Here is a 20,804-nt window from a genome sequence, read left to right as displayed (position 1 = left end):
TACTTGATAAGTTGGTTTTTTCCCAGGTCTTTCTTTTCGTCCAGTTGTACCACAGGGAGGGTGCGGCTACGGGTTGGTGCCTGAGCGTGTCACGTGGTATTTGTTTATTACTCTTTCTGGCATATGCAAAAAAAAAGGATCAGATTCAAAAAGTAAGGAGAAAGAAATCCAGGCCTTAATAAGTCTATATTAACTCTGAAAGATTAAAACGTCAACAGCCAAGCCAATAAAGATCAGATTCAAAAGAAAGGAAACTGAACAGAGAGAGAAAATGAGAATCTCAGAAATCAGAGTAATTTATATGAGAAAACTTTACCGAAGCCTTCACTGCACTTCAGGTGGATGGTTTTTTGTACTGGCTGATTCCTACCTGCTAGACAGCACCTGAGGCTTTACAATGAGTTATTTCATTTACACTCAAAGCAAACCTATGAAGTTGCTACTACTTTTGTACACGTTTTACAGATTTGAAATGCGAGACTCAAGGGTGAAGTTACTTGCAGATGCTCAAAAAAAGGCAGAGCCAATATGTGCGTCCAGGACAGTGTCTAGACTCCAAACCCCCTCACTCTTTTTTTTTTTTTTTTTTTTAGGCGCACGGGCTTAGTTGCTCCATGGCATGTGGAATCTTCCCAGGGCAGGGCTCGAACCCGTGTCCCCTGCATTGGCAGGCGGATTCTTTACCACTGCGCCACCTAGGAAGTCCCAAACCCCCTCACTCTTAACTACCACTGTGAAAATTATGCTAATAAAATCAGTGATATCTAACACCCGTTTAAATAGTTCAATAGTTTAGGCTAGATGGGCAGAATACTTTCTTTTTTTTTGCTACAAATACTAGATGTTCTCAGAAATTAAATAACCCCTGTTTATCAACCCTGAAAATCTCCTTACACGATTTTAACTGCAATCAATACATGTCTTGGGATGTGCACGCAGGTTCATAACCACTCGTGAAAGTGAAGGACAGAGAGAGGATGAAGCACTCGGACACTATTCCAGCGATTACTGTTTTGATGAAGAACATGGAAACACATGTTTTCTTTGACTTTAACTGCGTTCCCTCCCTGCTGTGAGTCACAGTTCTCTTCCTGTTTTCCCACGGGTCCATGAACTGGAAAGCACCAAACATTTAACCTGATTCCAGTCCCAGACATGAATGACAATGTTTATTTTAATGGGTGGAAAAAACAACTAAGATTATATCATGATACACACACTTTCTTAGTCACGAAATTGAAAGGATAATTTGTCTGTTTCCATCATTTTAAGGGTTGTAATCTCCAATGTGGTGCCGTGAAGCGATTACAGGGTTAGGAACCTGAGACCTACGTTCCAAGCTGTCACTCGCTGGCTACGTGCCGTGGACAGGTGACAAAACACCCACAAGCCTCTGCTGCACATTTGTAACAGGACCTGTTCTGTTCCAGCCTCTGTGCCTGGGTGACAGGGCAGCACTGCTACGGGTCACAGCGCTGAAATCCTCCACACCTGCATCTTGGGTGACCATGCTATGCCATGCCAACCCAGCCCCCTCAGCACCCTTCTCACAGATCGAACTTTTTATGTTTCTTTTCTTAGTTGAGGTAGGGTTGATTTACAATATTGTGTTGGTTTCACTCTGTGCACAGCAAAGTTATTCCATTATACATATATATTTCTGATTATTTTCCATTATAGGTTATTACAAGATACTAAATGTAGTTCCCTGTGCTATATAGTAAATCCTTGTTGCTTGTCTATTTTACAAATAATAACATGTAGCTGTTAATCCCATACTGCTGAGAAATCCCTGGTGGTCCAGTGGTTAGGACTCACCCCACTTTCACTGCTGAGGGCCTGGGTTGGATCCCTGGTTGGGGAGCTAAGATCCCACAAGCCACGCAGCCAAAACAAAAGAGAGAGAGAGAGAGAAAGAGGAAGGAAGGCCTGAGAAAAAGATGGCGGCAAAGTAGAGGGACGTGGAATGCATCCCTCTCCACAGATGCACAGGGAATGCACCGAAGGACGCAGTCATTCCCACAGAGAACCAGCTGAACACCAGCAGACGGCCTCGGACACCAGAAAGGACCGCGGGGAGCCCGACATGACCGGTAGGGAGGCATCTACGAGGGCTCAAAGAGGGTGAAGCGGCGGAGCTGTGGCAGACGGGAGGGAGGGAGAAACATACGGAGGGTCCGCAGCGCAGCTCAGCGTTCCTGGACCGAGACATCGATCCGCGGCTGAACGGAGGGTCCGGGAGCGGGAGCGTGGGAACCGGAGAGCTGGTTCAGGGGGAGAAATATTGTTGCCAGTAGGGTGACGGACCGAGAGGACAGGAGGGAGGAGGTCCGCGGAGAGGAGTGCCGGTCCCTGAGAGCTGCCCGGCCATGACGGCGGCTGGAGGCTGCAGGCTCCCGGGCGGGGGGGAGGAGCCGCACGCATAGCCTCTCCCTCTCTTTCGGTGCCTCTGCAACAGGCGGTGGAGAGACGCCCCTGGGCCACCTAAGGTGCTCAGGGATAACAAGCACCCTCAGGCGCTCGGGCGGGGCTGGAGTAAAACCCCTTGGAACTCCAGCAACAGGGAGGCTGCCGAGAAAAACAACAACAACAACAACAACAACAAAAAACCCGAGAGAGGCCCAACTCTAAGACTTTCTGTTTACGCCTGAGCCACCGGCGTCCCTCTGCAACAGGCACCTCCAAGCCCGACTGAAACAACAGTGCGCCACTGCTCACTCACTCCCCGGAGAAGGAACCACTATTGTACCCTCTCCCTCCCCACACACCGACGCTTACAGACGAACAATAAAGGAACCTCTGCTGGTCACAGAATAATGCAAAAAAACCCAAGGCGAGGAGAAGGACACTTACAGCTGAGACGCTAAGGAAACAGAAATAGTAGTATCAATTCCTATTGAATTGCTCCATTCTGGGATCAGTTCTGGATTTCTTTTTTTTTTTATCTTTTCTTTTCTTTTTTTTTTTTTTTCTCTCTCTCTTTTTTTTTTCTTTATTGAATACGATCTTAGCCCTAAGGGATCTACAAGTTTTATAACATAATTTTTTAATGATATTTTTTATTCTTTTTTTTTTTTTTTTGCCTTTTTACATACGTCTATATCTAGCTAAGTTTTTGGTAGTACGGACAATATATCTCTCATACTTTCCTTTCATCCTTATCTTTTATACATTCCTATTCCTTTCTTTTTATTTGCATATTTCCAACCACACTACGCTCTTCTGTTCCCCTTTCTTCCAGCCATTTTAAGTTTATTTTATCTTAACATACTTATAAGCAACACTATCGATCTGCTCAGACTCCTTGCTCTATTCTCCAGATGACGTACCGCCTTGGTATTTAATATTAGGTTTTTGTCTTTATCTTAGTTCTTAGTACAGTGGTCTAATTACATTCTGAGAATCTCCATTCTCTCTGGTAGTACTCTGGCTCTTTTCTATATTTGATCCTAGCTTACAAAATCTCCCTGGATTAATGTTTGTATGTGTAAGGTGTTATTTGTTTGTTTGTTTGCTTTTGCTTTTGTCTCTGATTTGTTCTGTTTCAGTTGTCAGTTTCTGTTGGGTTTCTCTTTGAATATCTGATAGCACACTGGGGTTCTGTCAGGTCTTTCTAGAGCCTTATGTCCTAATGGATTCAGTAATTGTGTGTCTTATACATGTATGTGTTTCCTAGACTTAATATTTGTTTAATCCAATACTTGGACATTAGTCTGAGGCTTGGACAGTCTTCTATAAACACCTCTATCACCAGGACAAGCAACCCCAAAAGTTTGGACAACCATGAGGAAACAAAGAAACACCATGCAGGCAAAGGAGCAGGAAAAAAACCCACAAGACCAAATAAATGAGGAGGAAATAGGAAAAATGCCTGAAAAAGAATTTAGAGTAATGATAGTAAAAATTATACAAAATCTCGATAACAAAATAGAGAAAGTACAAGAAATAGTTCATAAGAACTCAGAAAAACAAACAGCAATGGATAACAAAATAACTGAAATTAAAAATACTCTAGATGCTATAACCAGCAGAATGACTGAGGCAGAAGAATGAATAAGTGAGTTGGAAGATAGAATGGGGGAAATAAACGCCACAGAGCAGGAAAAAGAAAAAAGAATAAAAAGAATAGAAGACAGTCTCAGAGACCTCAGTGATAACATTAAGCGTACCAACATTCGAATCATAGGCATCCCAGAAGAAGAAGAAAACAAGAAAGGGTCTGAGAAAATATTTGAAGAGGTTATAGTGGAAAACTTCCCCAACATGGGAAAGGAAATAATTAACCAAGTCCAAGAAGCACAGAGAGTCCCATACAGAATAAACCCAAGGAGAAATACACCAAGACACATATTAATCAAACTAACGACAATTAAACACAAAGAAAAAATATTAAAAGCAGCAAGAGAAAAGCAACAAACAACATATAAGGGAAAACCCATAAGGATAACAGCTGACCTTTCTACAGAAACTCTGCAGGCCAGAGGGAATGGCAGGATATCCTGAAAGTCCTGAAAGAGAGAAACCTACAGCCAAGAATACTCTACCCAGCAAGAATCTCATTCAGATTTGAGGGAGAAATCAAAAGCTTTCCAGACAAGCAAAAGTTAAGAGAATTCAGCACCACCAAACCAGCCTTACAACAAGTGCTAAAGGAACTTCTCTAAGTAGGAAACACAAGAAAAGGAAAACACCTACAAATACAAACCCAAAACAATTAAGAAAATAGTAATTGGAACACACATGTCAATAATCACCTTAAATGTAAATGGATTAAATGCTCCAACCAAAAGACACAGACTGGATGAATGGATACAAAAACAAGACCCTTCTATATACTGCCTACAAGAAACTCACTTCAGACCAATGGATACATATAGACTGAAAGTAAAGGGATGGAAAAAGATATTCCATGCAAATGGAAGTCAAAAGAAAGCTGGAGTAACAATGCTCATATCAGACAAATTAGACTTGAAAGTAAAGACTATTAAAAGAGACAAGAAAGGACACTACATAATGATCAAGGGATCCATTCAAGAAGAACATATCACAATGGTAAATATCTATGCCCCCAATATAGGAGCACCTCAATACATAAGGCAAATGCTAACAGCTATAAAAGGGGACATCAACAGCAACACAATAATAATGGGAGACTTGACACCCCACTTACATCAATGAACAGATCATCCAAACAGAAAATAAATAAAGACACACAAGCTTTAAAAGACACATTAGACCATCTCGACTTAATTGATATTTATTGGACATTCCATCCGAAAACGACAGAATACACTTTCTTCTCAAGTGCACACGGAACATTTTCCAGGATAGATCACATCTTGGGTCACAAATCAAACCTCAGCAAATTCAAGAAAATTGAAATCATATCAAGCATCTTCTCAGACCACAACGCCATGAGACTAGATATTAATTACAGGAAAAAAAACTGCAAAAAATACAAACACATGGAGGCTAAACAATTCACTCTTAAACAACCAAGGAATCACTAAAGAAATCAAAGAGGAAATCAAAAAATATCTAGAAACAAACGACAACGAAAACACAACAACCCAAAACCTATGGGATGCAGCAAAAGCAGTTCTAAGAGGGAAGTTTATAGCAATGCAGTCCTACCTCAAGAAAAAAGAAAATTATCAAATAAACAACCTAACTTTACACCTAAAACAACTAGAGAAAGAAGAACAAAGAAACCCCAAAGTGAGCAGAAGGAAAGAAATCATAAAGATCAGAGCAGAAATAAATGAAAAAGAAAGGAAGGAAACCATAGCAAAAATAAATAAAACTAAAAGCTGGTTCTTTGAGAAGATTAACAAAATTGATAAACCATTAGCCAGACTCATCAAGAAAAAAAGGGAGAAGATGCAAATCAACAGAATTAGAAATGAAAAAGGAGAAGTAACAACGGACACCTCAGAAATACAAAACATCATGAGAGACTACTACAAGCAACTATATGCCAATCAATTGGATAACCTGGAAGAAATGGATAAATTCTTAGAAAAATACAATCTTCCAAGACTGAACCAGGAAGAAATAGAAACCATGAACGGACCAATCACAAGTACGGAAATTAAGGCAGTGATTAAAAATCTCCCAACAAGCAAAAGCCCAGGACCAGATGGGTTCACGGGCGAATTCTATCAAACATTTAGAGAAGAGCTAACAGCTATCCTTCTCAAACTCTTCCAAAATATTGCACAAGGCGGAACACTCCCAAACTCATTCTACGAGGCTACCATCACCCTGATACCAAAACCAGGCAAAGATGTCACAAAAAAAGAAAACTACAGACCAATATCACTGATGAATATAGATGCAAAAATCCTCAACAAAATACTAGCTAACAGAATCCAACAGCATATTAAAAAGATCATACACCATGATCAAGTGGGGTTTATCCCTGGGATGCAAGGATTCTTCAATATATGCAAATCAATCAACGTGATACATCATATCAACAAATTGAAGGATAAAAACCATATGATCATCTCACTAGATGCAGAAAAAGCTTTTGACAAAGTTCAACATCCATTTATGATAAAAGCTCTCCAGAAAATGGGCACAGAAGGAAATTATCTCAACATAATAAAAGCCATATATGAAAAACCAAAAGCCAACATCGTTCTCAATGGGGAAAAACTGGAAGAATTCCCTCTAAGAACAGGAACAAGACAAGGGTGTCCACTCTCACCATTATTATTCAACATAGTTTTGGAAGTTTTAGCCACAGCAGTCAAGAGAAGAAAAAGCAATAAAAGGAATCCAAATTGGAAAAGAAGAAGTAAAATTGTCACTCTTTGCAGATGGCATGATATTATATATAGAAAACCCTAAAGACTCTACCAGAAAACGGCTAGCACTCATTGATGAGTTTAGTAAAGTAGCAGGATACAACATTAATGCACAGAAATCTGTTGCTTTCCTATACACTAACAACGGAAGAGCAGAAAGAGAAAGTAAGGAAACTCTCCCATTCACCATTGCAACAAAAAGAATAAAATACCTAGGAATAAACCTGCCTAAGGAGGCAAAAGATCTGTATGCAGAAAACTTTAAGACATTGATGAAAGAAATCAAAGACGACACAAACAGATGGAGGGACATACCATGTTCCTGGATTGGAAGAATCAACATCGTGAAAATGATTGTACTACCCAAAGCAATTTACAGATTCAATGCAATCCCGATCAAATTACCAATGGCATTTTTCACAGAACTAGAGCAAGAAATCTTACGATTTGTATGGAAACGCAAAAGACCCCGAATAGCCAAAGCAATCTTGAGAAGGAAAAATGGAGTTGGTGGAATCAGGCTTCCTGACTTCAAACTATACTACGAGGCCATAGTGATCAAGACAGTATGGTACTGGCACAAAAATAGAAAGGAAGATCAATGGAATAGAATAGAGAACTCAGAAGTAAGCCCAAACACATATGGGCACCTTATCTTTGACAAAGGAGGCATGAATATACAATGGAAAAAAGACAGCCTCTTCACTAAGTGGTGCTGGGAACATTGGACAGCAACATGTAAAAGAATGAAATTAGAACACTTCCTAACACCATACACAAAAATAAACTCCAAATGGATTAAAGACCTACATGTAAGGCCAGACACTATAAAACTCCTAGAGGAAAACATAGGCAGAACACTCTATGACATCCATGAAAGCAAGATCCTTTTTGACCCACCTCCTAGAATCATGGAAATAAAATCAAGAATAAACAAATGGGACCTAATGAAACTTAAAAGCTTTTGCACAGTGAAAGAAACCATAAATAAGACGAGAAGACAACCTTCAGAATGGGAAAAAATAATTGCCTATGAAACAACAGACAAAGGATTAACCTCCAAAATATACAAGCAGCTCATGAAGCTTAACACCAAAAAAGCAAATAACCCAATCCACCAATGGGCAGAAGACCTAAATATACATTTCTCCAAAGAAGACATACAGATGGCCAACAAACACATGAAAGGATGCTCAACATCACTAATCATCAGAGAAATGCAAGTCAAAGCCACAATGAGGTATCACCTCACACCAATCAGAATGGCCATCATCACAAAGTCTGGAAACCACAAATGTTGGAGAGGGTGTGGAGAAAAGGGAACTCTCCTGCACTGTTGGTGGGAATGTAAGTTGGTACAGCCACTATGGAAAACAATTTGGAGGTTCCTTAAAAAACTACAAATAGAACTTCCATATGATCCAGTCATCCCACTACTGGGCATATACCCAAAGAAAACCATAATCCCAAAAGAAACTTGTACCATCATGTTTATTGCAGCACTATTTACAATAGCCAGGACATGGAAGCAACCTAAATGCCCATCAACAAATGAATGGATAAAGAAGATGTGGCATATATATACAATGGAATATTACTCAGCTCTAAAAAGGGATGAGATGGAGCTATATGTAATGAGGTGGATAGACCTACAGTCTGTCATACAGTGTGAAGTAAGTCAGAAAGAGAAAGAGAAATATTGTATGCTAACTCACATATACGGAATCTAAAAATGGTACTGATGAACTCAGTGACAAGAACAAGGATGCAGATACAGAGAATGGACTGGAGAACTCGAGGTTTGGGAGGGGGCGGGGGGTGAAGGGGAAGCTGAGACGAAGCGAGAGAGTAGCACAGACATATATATAGTACCAACTGTAAAATAGATAGCCAGTGGGAAGTTGTTTTATAACAAAGGGAGTCCAACTCGAGGATGGAAGATGCCTTAGAGGACTGGGGCGGGGAGGGTGGGGGGGACTCCGGGGTGGGGGGGAGTCAAGGAAGGGAGGGAATACGGGGATATGTGTATAAAAACAGATGATTGAACTTGGTGTACCCCCCAAAAAATAATAAATAAATAAATAAATAAATAAATAAATAAATAAGAGGAAGGAAGGAAGATAGATAAACCTCATATTCCTAATTTATCCCCTCCCACATTTCCCCTTTGGTAACCATAAGTTTGTTTTCTACACCTGTGAGTCTGTTTCTGTTTTTTATATTGATTCATTTGTATTATTTTTTAGATTCCACATATGTGACATCATCTAATATTTGTCTGTCTCTGACTTACTTCACTAAGTGTAATATTACCTAGGTGCACCCGTGTTGCTGCAAATGGCACTATTTCATTCTTTTTTATGGCTGAGTAATATTCGTGTGTGCGTATGTGTGTGTGAGAGAGAGTGTGACTGTATGTGTATTTCACGTCCTCCTAAACCATTCCTCCCTCGGGGACACTTCGGTTGCTTCCACGTCTTGGCTACTGTAAACAGTGCTGCTATGAACACAGGGGCACATGTATGTTTTATTTTTTATTGCATGTCTTTTATTGGGGTTTAGTTGCTGTAAAATGCTGTGTGCGTTTCCGCGGTACAACGGATTGAATCGACTACAGGTATTCACGGGTCCCCTCCTCTGTGACCTGCATCCTTTTGAATCACGCTTTGGGGCGGGTTGACGCCCAGGGTGTTCTGCTGGGCCCCCCGGTGGCTCCACGTCCAGTCTTCCCAGGCCCCGCGGCTCCCCTGCCGGCGGCACCCCTCCGCATTGCCAGGACACTGCGGGAGGCTGCCCTGCCCAGGGCGCTCTTCCCCCTCCTCCCCAGCCTGCTTCCTGCCCCGGGGGCCTGGGCCGCAGCTCTGCACCTCCGCGCCCCGCAGGTGCATCCCCCGCTTCACGGCAGAACCCGACCCTCCGCGGGCGGGGGCCGCTCTGCGCCCTGCGTCGTGGCTTCAGGGAAACGTGCAGAGACAGCTGGGCTGTGCATCCTCCCCACACACAACCCCGGGGCCCAATCTCATCAGATTCACTTTACTGCTAAAAAAAAAAAAAGCCAACCCACAGCTGAGCCTTCAGGGAGGCGTAACCTTTTGCGGCGGGGGGGGGAGGGGGGGTGGGGGGGGTCTAGAACATTCGAGAATTACCAGAGTGCGAGGCGGGGATGCGCAGGGCTCCCATGCCTCTGGGAAGCGCAGTACAGCGGGCGCTGCGGCCGGGCTCCGAGGTCATCCCTGGTTGGCACACTCCCCGGGTGGAATCCGAACCCGGCCCGCACCCGGAGGGCAGGGCGGGACCGAGACAGCGCAGCCCCCGGGCAGCCGGGAGCACTGGTCCTGGGCCACCTGGGCGCCCCGGCCGGAAAATGCCAAGTCGGTGCGCAGTCGCATCCTCCGTCCGGACCCACACCGCGTCCTTGGGAGGGGCTCCCGGGGGAGGACCCGGGGGTGCGCGGGGGGGACCCGGGCAGAACCCACCTTCCGGGCCGGGGAGGGGCGAGCTCCCCCATCCAGCTCGCCTCGCGGGTCAACCAGAGGTCACGGCCTCTGCCTGACCTCCTCCCGCCATAGGTGGTGTGTGCATTTATAATGGGCTTGTAGGAGCATTCACTTCTTTATCACATTGAATCCCCCCCGCAACAGGATGAAACTTTATTTGCGTCACTTTTATGTCTTTCGATGAAATGCATATGTTTTACCCTAGAAGTCTTCTGTGTCTTTTGCAAGATGTGTTGCTACACAGCGTAGAGGATCCCTTACTGACATGCTAGGATCTATTTTTTAACATTTTCTGGTTAATTGTTGCTTGTCTAGAGGAGCAGGATTCATTTTGCACCTGAGCTTGGACTTTGCTGAGCTCTGCTATTTATTCTAATTGGAAAAATTTTGAATTTTCTAGACAGTACATTTATCTGCATAGATTGGTAGTTCTGTGATTTCTGTTGTCTAACAATTCTTACAGTTCTCTGAGGTTGAATTCCTGGGATAAACCCCACTTGTTCCTGATGTAGTCTCATCCTCTGACTCTTCTTTTTTATAATATCCTGTTTCTTTTCAGGGCATTGTATTAATTCTATCTTTTGTAGTTGGTATTTCTTCTACGGTCTCCCCTTCCCCCAAATTGCCTTTTTTTTCCTGTTTGGTCATTAATTTTACAAGTACACAGCTAAACTAAGCCCAGATTTCTGACCTAGAGAAACTGCGACTTGATTAATGTACATTGTTTTAAGATGCTACATCTTGGGACGGCTTATGCAGAAGTGGATCACGGATACACCCTTCTATTTCTGTGTAACTCCCAACATACTGGGTCCTGTGTCCAGGACTGTGTATCGTTTACCCTTGTTTCCCCAGCTTCTACCGTAGTGTTTGGCCCAGTGTAGGAATTTAAGAACAAAAGATTAATCACTGAGGCACAGACCCACGACTAAGCTTGTGACTGAACTTCAGTCCCTCCTGGAGGCTGTTCACTACACACCTGGCACTCACACGCCCACTCAGAGTGATGCAAAACTTCTTTTCCACAGTAAAATAGGCTTCTGATCATGGACTCTTCACAAATGTGTCTTGTACCATCTAAGTGTCCACACATCCGGTAAGTCCGGTAGAGTTAATTTTCAGGAGTCCCTCAGGGAAAGTTGCTGAAAGCTCCAAAGGACGGTGTCCTTCTTCAGCCCTTTCACAACCTTTGTCCGGACCCCTCCGGTTTCGCTGGAATCAGGCGATTCGGATACCTTCCAGGCTGAAGACCGCTGCTTTAGCGGACCACGATTCTCATTTCCCTGTGCATTTCACAACCGACCACTGCTGACTGATCGTCTGCAGTGGGTTTGACTGGAAGACAAGACACGTGGTGGGCCTTCGGCCACCACCGGTCGCCTCTGGTGGCACGCACCCCAGATGCGTGTGCACACCCCCGCGATCGGCCTATGATGCACGGGATTCCCACTAGCGAATGCAATATTTTGTGAGTATCCTAGGACAGAAGCCAGGTACCACAGCAGGGCTGGGTGTCACCTTATGGAAGGAAGAGACGGAAAACATAAGCCCTGACGTCACACTGCCTGGGTTCAAATCCCAGCGCAGCCACCTAGGAACTCAGGGTCACCGGGTAAATCACTTAACTTCCCTGGCCTCAGAGTTTCCGGCTATAAAGAGGCGGGTGAAAACAAACGTCCTTCTTTCTTGGGGTTGTTGTAAGGATTACATGTGATCGTCAACACCAGTGGTTCTCAACCTTGAGCTGCACCAGAATCACCCGGATGGTGCGTTAAAACGCAGATGCCTGGATCCCACTCCTGGAGTCTCTGGTCCCGTACATCTGGGGGATCTGAGAATGTACACGTCTAACACATCCCCAGCTGATTCTGACACGGCAGGCGGGGAACCACGAGTCTGGAACGTGCATAGAACCCTGGAACCATGCCCTGCCCAGAGGGAGCCCTCAGTCAACGTCAGCAATGGCTCTTCCTAAATCTCACTTCTTACACATCAAGTCTGCTTCTAAAATATTCCAGTCAAATGACACTTTTGACTCATCTTGATGCTTTCTCCCACCTGAAAATTATCACTGACATTCTTAAGTCCTCATCTATATGGGAAAAATGTAAACTGAGTCTTCTCAAGTATGTGGGTATCACTAGTTTTCCTATTTGAAGCAAAATAAGGGGGAAAAGTAAAACTCAGACTGTGATTATATCTTTATTACCGGTAACATCTTGATAACTTATTTCCTGGAGGTTTTGTTTTACCATCTCTGCCCATCCACCTCCCCAATTTCCTGGTTAACAATTACCTTCACTTTCAGGATAAGAGATGATAAGAGAGGATTCCTTGCCTGCCTTTTCAAGAGAACCTGAAAGGTCTGATTTTCTGGCTCCTTAAAGGGACCAAAGGAGGGATTTAACACATGATTTAGGACTTCCCTGGCGGTCCAGTGGATAGGACTCCGTGTTTCCATTGGCAGGGGGCTTGGGTTCCATCCCCGGTGGGGGGACTAAGATCCCACGTGGTGTGGCCAAAAAAAAAAAAAAAAAAAAAAAAAAAGCACTGATGGTTTAAAACGCAGCCTTGAGCCCTTGCTGCGCACAGTTCCAGCCCTTCCTAACCCCCGGCTGCTCTGCCTCCCTCCGTCTGATGAATGGCTGGGGCGTCTCCTGGCTGTTCCTCATTTCTTGTTCTTTGTTCTGACATTCTGAACCCTACTATCTCCTGACTGTTCCCCAAATGAACTAGCACAGGGAGGGCCCTCTTGCTCCGTGGAGCTTAGCCTCCAGCTTCCCAGCCCGGCTTGCAGGCTCTACCTTGGGCTCTTCCTGCGCTACCCGTCGCACGGCCTCAACCCACCCCTTTCTGGACCAGCCGGGTGGGGCCCGCAGCACAGCCCTCTGCAGCCTTCCGGTGGCCAAAGCGTTTTCCACGAGGCCCCTGCTGCTTTCACGGGGCAGGACTGGACACTACGTCTAACCATCTCTGAGGTGGGAAAAAATAAAAGACGGAACCTTGATTATGAAGTTGGAGATAAAACGTTTTTGAATAAGAAATCTCCCTGGCACTGCCACATTCCCAATGTGAGATTCAGTCTCCTGCAGTTTTGAAATTAAACTGCAAGCTGTTCATTCTAATTTCTTTTGACTTTCAATTACACAAAAATGACCGAGAAACCTCCAGTGGCTTTTTTATACAATTCAGCCCTCAGTTTTTTTCTCTGGTCTACTGGGTGAGCTTTGCATCTTCTACTGCATAACATCCAGGAAGCCTAAGACAAGATCCTGGGTTTGCATGTAACAATTAACAGTATATATGGTGATTTAAATGACTGTAAGTCAAATAGTGCCGGCGGGATTTTTTGAAGGTTCTTACCTTGAACTTCAAGATGTAAGCAAAGATACACAGGCGTGGCTCTGTATAGACAGTTACGTCCGTCTCAGGCACCCATTTCTAACATTCATAATGGAGGCTTGTAAATAGTGACGGCCCCCCAAAAATGAAGAGTCCAAATTGGGAACCTCATTAAGAAATGGCTAAAGACTAGCAGATAAATAACTGGACATGTAAGAAGACAGGTCACAAAATAACTGAAAGATAATACAAGATTAACTTAAAACAGCAAAAGAAACCTTCCAATATGCATACCAAGACCTTCAGAATAAGTTTGCAGATGAATCTATCAAACTCTGATAGAACATCTTTATTATTTTTTAAATTCGAATTTAAAAGATGTGTCTTCCAAGAACAAGGACGCAGATGCAGAGAATGGCCTGGAGAAGTTGAGGTTTGGCGGGGTGGGGGGTGAAAGGGAAACTGAGACAAAGTGAGAGAGTAGCATAGACATATATATACTACCAACTGTAAAATAGATAGCCAGTGGGAAGTTGCTGTATAACAAAGGGAGTTCAACTTGAGGATGGATGATGCCTTTAGAGGACCTGGGACGGGGAGGGTGGGGGGGAGTCGAGGGAGGGAGGGAATACGGGGATATGTGTATAAAAGCAGACTATTGAACTTGGTATATCCCCCCCAAAAGAATACATAAATAAATAAAATGAAAAAAAAAAAAAAAAGATGTGTCTTCTACCTTGACCAGAGTGAACCAGAACCAGGAACCCCCTCCCTCGAGCAGAGTATGAAACATTACCTGTGTGTGGAAAAACCACAGAAATGTGTTAAAGATAAATTTTCCACTGAAACCTTTGTGTAAATGAATTGAATCTATTTTCAACTCAAATCTGTGCATTAAATCAGTGTTCTCAAAGAGGGAGATTTTGCTCCTGAGGGCACATTTGACAAAGCGGGTTATGCCGGCTGCCAACTGTGTCTATTCTGATCGTAAGTTCAGAGACTGCAGACATGAGAACACTGGATCTCAAACGTGTTCTCAGAATTTTCCGTACTCTGGGCAGGATCCTTGACTTCCGGCATCGTACCTGAATGTTAATCCGTTTTACTACTGCTAAGACATCCTGCACTTTTTACTCTACCGTTCAATACACGCTGGATTCTTCGCTTCAGAGCAGGTTTTGAAACTAACACTGCTTCAGATGTTTCTTTCCTTTACCTACTGGACATCTCCACTCAGATGTGTAACAAGCATCTCAAACTTTAAAACTTATTCCTGATCTTCCCCCATATCTTTAAACCTCAACTTTCAAGCTCTTCCTCCTATCTGATACTAGTAGAAGATGAGGTCAAAGAGATAATAAATGGAGGACAAGTCCACTCTTTCAGTAGCTCAGGCAAAAAAACCTTAGCATCAGTGATTCTTTCCCACCCCCCCAACCTTTCTCTACCTTCAAAACGTTGAGAATCCAACCATTTCTTACCACTTCCTGATTCAACTCATCTTAACCTCTTGCCTTATCAGATGCAGTCGCCTCCTACCAGGTCTTTCTCCCCCTTCCCCTCCCCACCACTGCAGCCCTTTTATATTCAACACAGCAGCTAAATCGCTCCAGATATATCAGATGATGTCCCTTCTTTACTCAAAACCCTCCAGTGACTTCTGGCCGCACACAGAGTCCACATGATGTCCATAACGGCCCCTGTGGTCTCTCTCTGAGCCCATCTTTCACTGGTGCCCCCTCCCCCGCACCAGTCCACTCAAGCCTCACAAGTCCTGTTTCTCTCAACCACACAGCCTCTGTCTACACTGCTAGCTCACCAGCTCACCTTCTCAGCGTGGTGTTACCACCACTACCTGCAATACTCACTCCCACTCCAAATCTTTCTTTTTCAGCATCTAATGCATTATATATATATTTTAGTAGTTTGTGTCTCACTCTGCTATAATGAAAGCTCGGTGAGGGCAGAGATTTTTATTTCAGTTATGTATCCCCGGTGTTTGTGAGTGCTGATTTATAATAAACATTTGTGGATACATGAATGATATGGAAAAACAGTCTTTGTTTAAACCTTAAAGATTTTGGACACTGTCATAGATGGATCTCAAGAACTACCTAATGCCTTGGTTTGGTGAAGGTAAATTCTGAAGCAGGCATACTTAGTGGATACAACCACCCTTTTAAAGTTGTATGTCTTTAATTAGCCAAGTAAAAGCTATATTTGCATACATTTGAAGACCAGAACTTCCATTTTTAGTTTGTAGGAAGACTTATTCTTTCCTTAAAGAGCAGAAGAGCAAGGATGCCTTATGTTTTAGTCTTTGCTTTTTATTTTAAATTTTGAACCATGTTGTGTATATTGCTTATTCATTAAAAATGAAAGTAAAAATGCCTTTAAAAATTAAGAATATAACTGGCATTAGAAGAAAGGGTGTATCAGTTTGTAAGCTGGACCAAGAACACTTTTGATCTCATTCAGTCGCAGTCCTGATTTCACATACTGTTGATGTGTTTGGATGTAGTCAACGGAAAACAAGTACCAATTACATAATATTACATAACAGTATCAAAAGTACAATGTGGCCAAAGAAATTACCAGCTAACACATAAACAAGAAAATTAGCATTCGGCATCTTTTCCTACAACCATGTGACAGTAAGAATTAGATGATGTGATGCAAAATAACACTGATACCAGACTGTTAATAAAACGACCACAGGAGTGTGGTCAACGACACACATGAGAAGTACAAATAAAAAGGGAAATAAAATCGCACCAAGTGAGGGATTCATTTAGCCAGTCTTCAGTTAACAAGGTTACGCTACACTTACAACGCAGAACTTGGAAAATCCAACCTGACAATAAAACTTAAGCGATATCTTGTCTTAGGAAAAAATACCAGGTTGCAAAAACCTCAAACTGTTAAGTCACAGCTAAAAGCTCAAAAAGTCAAAGCTTGAACTTAAAAAAGGGGTCACCTGAACCGCTGCCAGCTTAGCCTCTGAGGGCGGATGCAGGTGGTACGCCTATGTTAGCATTTGCTGTAATCACATCTGCGGCAGTTCCCACATTACCTGAGCAACCGCAGGTATCACACACCTCTCAGTCCCTAGTCATCAAGAGGTGAACTTCAGTGACCTGAGATGGCCCTTTCCTTGGCAAATGTTGTGACCCTGGGAAGGCCTATGTGTAGATATGGGGGAAATAATTACTTTAAATTACTGTACCAATGTTTTTGGAATTCTGCATTTATACAAATGTGGTAGCAGGCTTTCCAGTCATGTAGTTTTGTGTATGCCGTCTATTTTTAAGGTGCTTAAAATTATGATGTTTATTTGCTTAACTGGATTAATTAGATTTGCAAGAACTGCTTAGGTGCTTGAGAAAAACTGGTTCATTAAATTTAAAATCTTATCTAGGTGTGGAGAGAATCAATGTATTCAAACATTCTAAGGAAAATGATAAAAATGTATTAACTATTTCAGAATACGTTAATCTGTTAAATGTAAAACAATGGAAGTAAAAATGATCGCTTTATATTTTCACAAAATAGATTTGGAGATAAAAAGATCTACAAGAATATCTGTTTAAGTTTAAAATATGAATGTGAATTAAAACACAAGAAACTGCTTATGTTCCTCCTTGAACCTTCCTGAAAACACCCAACAGATACTAGAAATAAATTACTAACAGTTTTAGTGCCAGGTTTTTCCTTCATTTTTAATATAGGACACTCATTATTTGTTCATCAACACTAAATAACAATCCATTTCATGCAAAATGAAGGGTTGTCTTAAGTTTTCAGTTCTTAAAGCTTATTACTAATAATATAATCATATTTATTTTTCTTAAATGGCGCAGAGAATTACTTACATGTAACACATTATGAATAAAAAAATAAGTAAACTTTTACCATATAAGAATAGCTGATATAAAAATTATTCACCTGAGAATAAATTCTTTCATTTTATGTAACACGTTCTTTCAGGAAAGAAAAAGAAGAATCAATGTTAGCAATATTAAAAATATATTAGGGGTTAGCATTTCTATTTTTTTAAAAATTAATGTGTATTTATGTTACATAAAAATACAGCATGATTTTTCATCAAATTCAGAGTACAATCAGAAGAAAATGCTGTGTGACCAACAGGACAACAATAAAAGCATGACAACACTAAGCCTAAGTAGAACCACGCCCCAATAAACTAGTGTTAGCACCACTCGCACAGCACCTGCCATGCTGCATCAGCGTTAGTTACAGAAGTATCTGACCTCCTCCTACGGGGCTGTGAGATCCCACAGCGCCTGCCCGGTGCACAGTGACCCTTCTATCCAAGGAACCCAATGCTTGCAACTTGCTAAGATGTCTGCTGAATTAAATTACTCTAAAAACACTTTAATGATAAAAAAAATATTGGTTTTAGATAGTTTGGGCCAATTTAAAAGAAAAAAAAAGGCTTTAAAGAAAACCTACAGCCTTTTACTGAGAACAAACTGGAAAAACGATTAAGCGCTCACAGAGGGAGATGCAAAAGACGTAGCTGACGCTGCAGACGGACGTGTGCCTTGCTGGTTACGAACCACGGTCGACCCGTGAAGTCAGCCTTTACTTTCAAACTTTGATCATGGGTGGAAAATACAAGCCAGGGGATGTGGGTTTTTCTAACTTTTTCCTGATTTATACATATTTATATTTATTTGTATTGGTACAGAAAAAGTTTTGAGGTTGTAAGTTAAGACATTTTGAACCGTACGCTGTCAACAGAGATAAACTTCATATTTGACCTGCTCTCTCCTTTTCTTCCCACCCCACTTACCCTTGTTTTCCTAAGCAGTTGTTAAATTACACTCCTGAAGAGGAAAAATTCTCTTACTGTGAAGAAACGGGAACAGAACATTCCTACAAATAATCTGACTTACGACCAAAATATATTCACGCTAATTATGTAAAAGCGGGGAAAAAAATGTCTTTTTAAAAAAAATGCTTGCAAAAGCACAACAACAGTCAAGTAACTGGATGAACTTAGTAGACAGGAACATGACTGTGACTGGTCAGCAGAGCTACAAAGACACGCCCCAAAGAGAAGCCCCGGGTACTCATATGAGTGTTAGACCCTGTAAGATGCCTCTTTAAATTTACGGCACCGCTTAGTAGCGATTTGCTTAGAAGATACGATGTGCTATTTATTAAATTATCTACAAAGGTGAAGATTTTGTTTCAAAGGTTTCCAGACTTGTCTTCATCATGCAAGCACTGCAGATTAGAAGTTACGACTTTTACGAAGGATGGAAAAGCGAGATTCTCAGGTGAAGAACCAAAAGTTAGGTATCGTAAGGCAAGGGCCTTCAAAATAAGAGATTAGACACTAGTCCAGCTGAATCCTACGAGGGGAAGTAACCTCGCCGCAGGCTGCGGGATGCATGCCGAGGCTGTAAGACAGCTCACTTAGGCTAGCGGGAAGGCAGACCTCTGAGACAGCAGGTGATGTACCTGCACCCTTAGGAATGTGGCCAAAGCAAGAGACGAAAACACCAGTCGTGTACCTTGTACTGCGGCTGAGGAAGGTACACTGTTGTAAGGCAGCTGCTGGAGCCTAAAAGCACAGCTGTCTTACCACACACGACAGCGAAAAGTTATGATTTACCTACAATAGTTAACAGCTTCATTAAAGGGTTAGAGGAACTAAGTACCAAATCCTTCTGTTGTGACTGTTGTTCTTTAAGACTCTTGGTAACGCGATAATCACACCCTTAATATATTTGTTTTCACAAAGTTAATAACTTACATTCATCTGGTTGAAATATAATGCCAACTAGTATGGTTTACATCATATTAAACCTATGGTCCACGCATGGGGTCCACAAGGAGGTACTTCTAAGATTACCTTAACCATAATCTTACTTCAGCTCTGTCAAGGAGTGAGATTCTGGTTTCGTTTTAAAGAGAACTATGTATAGTTTACTTATCCTTAATTTAACCCCCAAAGTTTATTTACATGCCACCACATTCCAAAGTGAATCTGAGATGAGTAACTAAATAAATCAACACAGTGATATACTTAGAACTCCATAAAGGAGAGAGATATTCAAATAATAAAGTTTATTTCTAGAATAAAAATGTGTCCTTTGGAAGGAAGATGACAAAAAACTTAATGTCTTCCACAAGGGGTGGAGGAGAAGGTACGGGTTAATTCTTGTCACTCTATAGATGTCTGTCATTCTAGCCTCAAACAGTCAAAAGAATCAGGCTATTTCTTAATAAGATTCTAGACACAGTCGTCCACAATAATTGAGACACCTCTGCATTGTACCGGAAGCAAAAGAACTGTAACAAGAGACCTGAACCTGAGTCACCTTGTGTCTAAAATCAGCTAACATAACAAGGTCTGGCTTCAGTTATCCCAGCTGATGAGCGCCACCTAGTGCACGTCACCTCCCGCAAACCTCTACCTGCACCGAGACTGGCCAGTGTCTAGCTTTTCAGGATGCCAACTTCCATTCGGTTTCTTCTAGAAATTAAAAAGGAGAAGCAAATTCTTGCTTTATGTCTCTGTTCTATGTATTATTCATGTGGTTGTTTCTTATTTAGACTGGGGCATTACATACTTATGTAACAAGATGGTATACACTTAAAAGGGAACTGTTCAAAATAAAATGATTCTATCACTATTTCTTCAAATCATAAAATCACAAGCACTGTTTCTGAAAAGCGAAAAAGCACATATTCAACTTCACATACAGAAGACAATGCAATATACTTCAGATAAGGACATACAGTTTCAATGCATTATACACAAGTTTTATTTGAAGAAAAGCAAAATACACAACCAACAGCACTTCAATTATCGAAGTCACGAAAATCCCACGCGCCTTCACAGTTCTCCAATTACCATTCAAGCAATAAACTTTTAAACCAGAGTTAAAATAAAGTGAGAAGGAAAGAAATACAAGAAATACAGTGAGCAGACTGAGCAACACAAATTCAAAACACTACTCTGTCTTCCTGGGTCCTTTCCCACCAAAGGGTGCTGTTCAGAGTGCCACAGCTGTTATCTTCTTCCTCTTGCTCTTTGGTGAGTTCTACAAAAACCTAAATGAAAATAAATAAATGAATACAATTCTGTGCTGCAATTATCGTGTAAAAATTTTAACTA

The 20,804-nt window shown here is 42.0% G+C and overlaps 1 protein-coding gene across 6 annotated transcripts in view; it reads right to left on the bottom strand.

Moving 5' to 3' along the window:
* Positions 1–15,981: 15,981 nt before the first annotated feature.
* The window catches only part of ABCA5 (ATP binding cassette subfamily A member 5), a 72,599-nt gene continuing 67,776 nt past the window's right edge, over positions 15,982–20,804 (bottom strand). For 5 of the 6 annotated variants that reach the window (XM_057716942.1, XM_057716943.1, XM_057716945.1 and 2 more), the window contains one exon: positions 15,983–20,740. In XM_057716942.1, coding sequence (XP_057572925.1) covers positions 20,633–20,740 — 108 coding nt within the window. In that variant the 3' untranslated portion in view covers positions 15,983–20,632. Of the gene's footprint in view, positions 20,741–20,804 lie in introns of all 6 variants that reach the window. The other variant, XM_057716944.1, reaches the window with a different exon arrangement.

The sequence above is a fragment of the Hippopotamus amphibius genome, chromosome 17, assembly GCF_030028045.1.
Source record: "Hippopotamus amphibius kiboko isolate mHipAmp2 chromosome 17, mHipAmp2.hap2, whole genome shotgun sequence".
Classification (NCBI taxonomy): domain Eukaryota; kingdom Metazoa; phylum Chordata; class Mammalia; order Artiodactyla; family Hippopotamidae; genus Hippopotamus; species Hippopotamus amphibius.
Note: the sequence above shows the minus strand (reverse complement) of the source record. Positions and strands in the feature narration are given on the sequence as shown.